Genomic DNA, 5,544 nt, shown 5'->3' with positions numbered 1-5,544 from the left:
CCACTACTTTAAACTGCTGTAAAAATGTATCAGATAAATATTTTTTTCAATTTTTTTTGCATAAATCTATTAATCAACCTCAGTCCTGCTCAAAAATACAAAATGTTTAAAAAAAAAAATCCAGGATTTTAACTCTTTAATTGCCAAGTTTATAAATGATGTCACTGATTTGGGGAAAAACACACACACAAAATGACTTATTTTCAATATAAAAAGTGATTGTGGACTGTTTTTTTTATTTTCCTTTTATCACAGTCTTGGACATGTGAAAGATTAGTAACAACATTGGTTTTGATGCATTGTTAGTTTTTGTGCAGCATCAGATTTAATTTTTTTCTCCCTCATTTACTGTTCGTGGCTGTTTTTGCCCCATTGACTTCCATTATAATGACATTTTTTGATTGCAAAGCAATGACACCATATAATCATGCATTCTTGATTGATGGTGGTTTTCCCTGTTGGGAAGAGGTAAAATTGGTAATTTTTACAGTTGATCACCAGGTGGCACCATTAACCCTTTAGATAGGCTTGTGCAAAAAAAAAAAAAATCTTAGTTTCTGGCTCTTATATGGAGTTATATGGAGTATAACAGTATATTATAGTGTGTGTGTAAAAAAATAAAAAATAAATAAAAATTCAGTCCACAATCACTTTTTATATTGAAAATAAGTCATTTTGTGACCCAAATCAGTGACATAATTTATAAACTTGGCAATAAAAGAGTAAAAATACTGTTTTAACATTTAGTAGTTTTGATCAGGACTGAGGTTGATTAACAGATTTATGCAAAAAAAAAATTGGAAAAAAATATTTATCTGATACATTTTTACCACAGTTTAATTTAGTGGGTGTTTTCATAAAATTAGACACCAAGTATAAGAGGATTGCCGATTGTTTTATTAAAATAATGTTTTTTCTTCACAGATGTTGATGTGAATCAATTAAAGGAGTGAACAGAAGCACAAGGACATAAACAATCAATGACCTTCCATTTGAAATGAACATCAATAGATCCATTAAAAGAGCTACACAGTTGAACAAACACATTAACCAGATCCGAGCAATACTTAACGCTCCATGTGCTATATAGGGAACAAGCACAAATAGATATAGCAGCTAAATATGGGGCATTTACTCTCTGGGTGGAGAAGACAGTATCCATCTGTGCTTCCGACTAGCAAAAATACTTCCTGCTGCTTGCCAGAACATTTCCTGATTGACACGGCAAGCCTGGACAAGTCGACTGGACCTTAAAACAGCTCGGTTCGTTTTTAGTGTCCATACTTGAGATTAAATCAGATGAAACTTTCAGTCATTTTAAGCCTCTCAAAACGCTCATATCTGTCAAAAAGGCTATTATATTAAACAGAACCTTTATGTTGGACATAGCGACAATTCAGGGAAAACTTTGTGTGCAGCGAAAATGTGCATCTCAAAATTAGCAGAAGAGTGTTAGTCGTCAGATTACACGAGTTGTAAATAAAACGACAGATTGATTTAGTTTACTTACTGCTCGTTTTAACGAACATCAACATGGCCAAACAAATGCTGGGGGGTTCGTTTAGGATGTTAATTAGAATGATCTGTGTCACAGGGATTCAACTCATTCATTATGATATCACAATGGCATGCAGGTGATGTCATGGGAATGACAACAAGATTTTGAGGTCAGTCAACTCTATAACCCTTGGCTAGTATCTATATGTAAACTTGCTGTTATAGATAAATTAAATCTAGCAGTTCTACTGATGACTAACATCATCTGAGTCTTGGGAACAGTCTTATGAACAGGATCATGCTGATGAACGTGAAGGAGACAACGATCAGCATCAGCCACAGGAACCAGTTGACGGATTTCTTGGCGTGCTGTTCCAGGCGCTCCGACTCCGTCTTCAGCTTCTCGAAGTTCATGTCGGCCTGACGCATGGATTGAGTGAGGGTCTAAAAACGAGGAGGAGAAAATCCAGAATTAAAATTTCCTGATAATTTACTCACTCCCATGTCATCCAAGATGTTTGTTTAAAGATGTATGTCTTTATTTCTTCAGTCGAAAAGAAATTATGGTTTGAGGAAAACATTCCAGGATTTTTCTTCATATAGTGGACTTCACTGGGGTTCAAGAGGTTGAAGGTCCAAAATTCAGTTTCAATGCAGGTTCAAAGGGCTCTACACGATCCCAGACGAGGAATAAGGGTCTTATCTAGCAAAACAATCTGTCTTCTAAAAAAAAATTAAAAATTACATAATCATGTTGGAAAGGTCACACATGACGTAGGCGGAAGTACCGCGGTAGGGCGAAAATCTAATTTTCTCCTCCAACTTCAAAATCGTCCGACATTGTTGTTTTACCTTTTTTTGTTAAGCCCGTTTGACTTTGCACGTTCGCTTTGTAGACACTGTATCGGGACTTCTGCCTACGCCACGCATTACGTGATTACGTAATGCGTGGCACATCTCAGAGCAGTGCAAGACAAGCATTTGTGGTTAAAAAGTATATAAATTTTATATTTTTTAGAAAATGGCCGATCGTTTCTCTAGATAAGAACCTTATTCCTCGTCTGGGATCGTGTAGAGCCCTTTGAACCTGCACTGAAACTGCAATTGGACCTTCAATCTATTGAACCCTGTTGAAGTCCACTATATGGAGAAAAATCCTGGAATGTTTTCCTCAAAAACCTTAATGTCTTTCTTTCTTCAATCATAAAGAAATGAACATTTTGAATATCATAGGGGTGAGTCAATTATCAGGAAATTTTATTTCTGAAGTGAACTAATCCTTTAAAATCATTTAATTAAGTAATTTAAAAAAACTCATATTAGTTACAGATTTGTAATTCCATGTGGATGACTGGATGTAGTAACAAGACATTGCAAGTTAAAGGGATAGTTCACCCAAAAATGAAAATTCTGTCAAGAGAATCTGAATCTGGCAAAAGTTTGGGTCAACTATCCCTTTAAAATCTCAATAGTGAGTGTAACAATAAACTAATATGCTGCTGCTCTCTAGTGGTCAGACAACAAATAACCCATGAATAATCTCTTCAATCATTATTGTGGTGACATATATATATAAAAAAATATATAAATATATATCTCCCCCTATACATAATTTGAAAATGTAAAAAAAAAAAAAAACATATATATATATATATATATATATATATATATATATATATATATATATATATATAGATATATATATATATAGATATAGATATATATATATACACACACATCTTTTTAAATTAAAAAATACTACTACCTACACTAGTTCCATTCTTTTGAGGTGGTAATAATTAAAGGGAGATAAGAAAAACATCAGACCTGGTTGTCCTGCTTTATGATGTTCTGGGCTGCGAGCGAGTTGTTCTTCAGGTTGCGAGCGAGGTTCAGCATGTCATCGGCTAGTTTCTCCTGAAGACTGTTATGATGCTGTAGAATAGCGTCCAGCTCTGTCGCCGACTGTCGCTCGTCTACAGGAAAACTCCTGAGAAATGAGGAGAAATTAACCGAATGCCGTAGATACCGATGACATCCACGCGTTCAATAAATCAATGACAGCATCACCTACTTTCTGTGTCTGAGATCCGTCTCGAATAAACCTAACCACAAAGAACAAAGAAAAATGCATGATCGATATCTGTAATTTACTTTCGTAAAACGTCGCATTTTAATTAAAATACAAAACAAAGCTTACCGGAACTTGACGCACCCTGTTAAAAGAGGAAAGAGAAAAGTCAGTAAAAAAATATACATTTTACACTGCACAAAACATTTATTTTCTTAATCAGTATTTTTCTAAGATATAATATTGTCAAGACCAGGGTTATTATTGTTAATTAAAACAATAATAAAACATTGCTAATTATAAAATAAGCTGAAAGAGAATATAGAAAATAAAATCTTGTGTTCAACTAGTTTAACTTTAAGTACTAAAAAAACTAAAACTAAAATAAAAGTTAATAATAATAATAATAATATTATATATATATTAGAGGTATTCAAAATAAAACTATAATAGTATATTAATGATATTAAACACTGTAAAGATTTGTTTTCTGACAATATTGTTGTTTGTTTTATGCAAAAAATCTATGAATATATAAAAAGTGCATTTGTAGTGTGAAGAGGTTAGAGTCGTACGGTGCTCATTAGTTCCTTCCTCATTTCTTCAGCACATCGCGCTTTACTCTGCATGTGCACCGTCTTACTCGCCGGCGTTCTCTCGCTGGATATCGTAGGTGTTCGTCCAGGAGCCAGAAACTGATTCGCTAAAGACTTCTCTGCTGGAGATGGCTAAAAGCAAACAAAACACTTCTTTACTGTACTATGATTAGCATAATCATCATGCAATGAACAAATAATATAATGACTGACCAGTTTGTCCGCCTCCAAGAGACCCTTGAGGAAATCCACCTTGCGATTGTAGTCTGTCAGGATTTCTGGTGTTGGTTTGCTGGGAGAATCAGAAATAAATCATGACTTTAAGGTCTGTAATAATATATCACAGTCTGAGATGTTTCACAAATGTAGGAGAAACACTTAGCTGTTCTTTTTTATTTCAACATCATCTTGAGTTTCATGTAAACACTGATATAAATCATTTTCACACAATAAATGTTGAAATGGTTTGTTTATTTCACTCAGTGACATGATATGTGACACATTATTGCCTATAATGTTATATAAACATACCTTGAACTCTTTTTAAGGGCTACAAGCATCTCCTCCAGAGCACCAACATACTTGAAAAGACAAAAACGAACATGTTAAATATGATTTTCCTTCTAATAATTCTCAATGTAATCCATTCTTTAGCACACACACATGCATCCATACATATATACAGTATATAAGTCAGTAAACAAATGATAAATTAATTAATTCTATCGCATGATCCATTAATACGAATGCTTGTTTTGTTTATGACACGTAATTCATATATAAATGAGGTTTGTATTTCTTTGTTGTATTCATGCAGAATATTCTCTTGTGTAAAATATAAACATTTACTTCAAACGCAGATAATTAAACGTAAATGTAATTTTGTTATGAATTACCTTCTCTAGTCTCCATTCTGTCTCGCCTCTTTTCTCTGAAGCAAGAGATTCACAGCGCGATAATAACCTGATGAAATTGATCTCTAGTCTGGACGTGGCCATATTTGACACTCAAAGCGGAAGTCGCGCGAGTTTTACATACAACAAGGCGGAACCGAGCGACAAATGAAGAGTCCTTCTGGGTTACGAAGAGCTTCAGAGCGCGGGTATCAGTTTACGCCAAATTAAGTGTTCCTGTGAAAAAAGTAGAAATTAGGTCTATTGTAAAATGTAATGAATCTTTATTTGGCATCTTGTGAATGTCTTTTTTATTTCCTTTTGGAGTTACATACTTTGGTGCCTGTTTTTATGTAGAGTTTTTTGCTTTAGTTAGCTATAATTAAAGATCTCCTTCAAATCCCAAAAGCAAACAACAAACTAACAGTTTATATCTGAAAGAAAGCTGAGGGGAAAGTTGATCAAGAACATGTAGACACAAACTGAC

At 34.0% G+C, this 5,544-nt stretch overlaps 1 protein-coding gene across 1 annotated transcript; it reads right to left on the bottom strand.

The window, feature by feature from the left end:
- Window positions 1-890: 890 nt before the first annotated feature.
- On the bottom strand, window positions 891-5,186 carry use1 (unconventional SNARE in the ER 1 homolog (S. cerevisiae)). The gene is made up of 8 exons (XM_067398785.1): window positions 5,061-5,186; window positions 4,696-4,745; window positions 4,378-4,456; window positions 4,144-4,296; window positions 3,698-3,713; window positions 3,572-3,602; window positions 3,325-3,487; window positions 891-1,941 (listed from the first exon to the last, which is right to left on the bottom strand). The coding sequence occupies exons 1-8, from the start codon at window positions 5,160-5,162 to the stop codon at window positions 1,759-1,761; spliced, it is 777 nt and encodes a 258-aa protein (XP_067254886.1). The 5' UTR covers window positions 5,163-5,186; the 3' UTR covers window positions 891-1,758.
- Between the last annotated feature and the right edge of the window lie 358 nt (window positions 5,187-5,544).

Source organism: Chanodichthys erythropterus, chromosome 10 (assembly GCF_024489055.1).
Source record: "Chanodichthys erythropterus isolate Z2021 chromosome 10, ASM2448905v1, whole genome shotgun sequence".
NCBI lineage: Eukaryota > Metazoa > Chordata > Actinopteri > Cypriniformes > Xenocyprididae > Chanodichthys > Chanodichthys erythropterus.
This window is presented reverse-complemented; position numbering and strand designations above follow the sequence as displayed.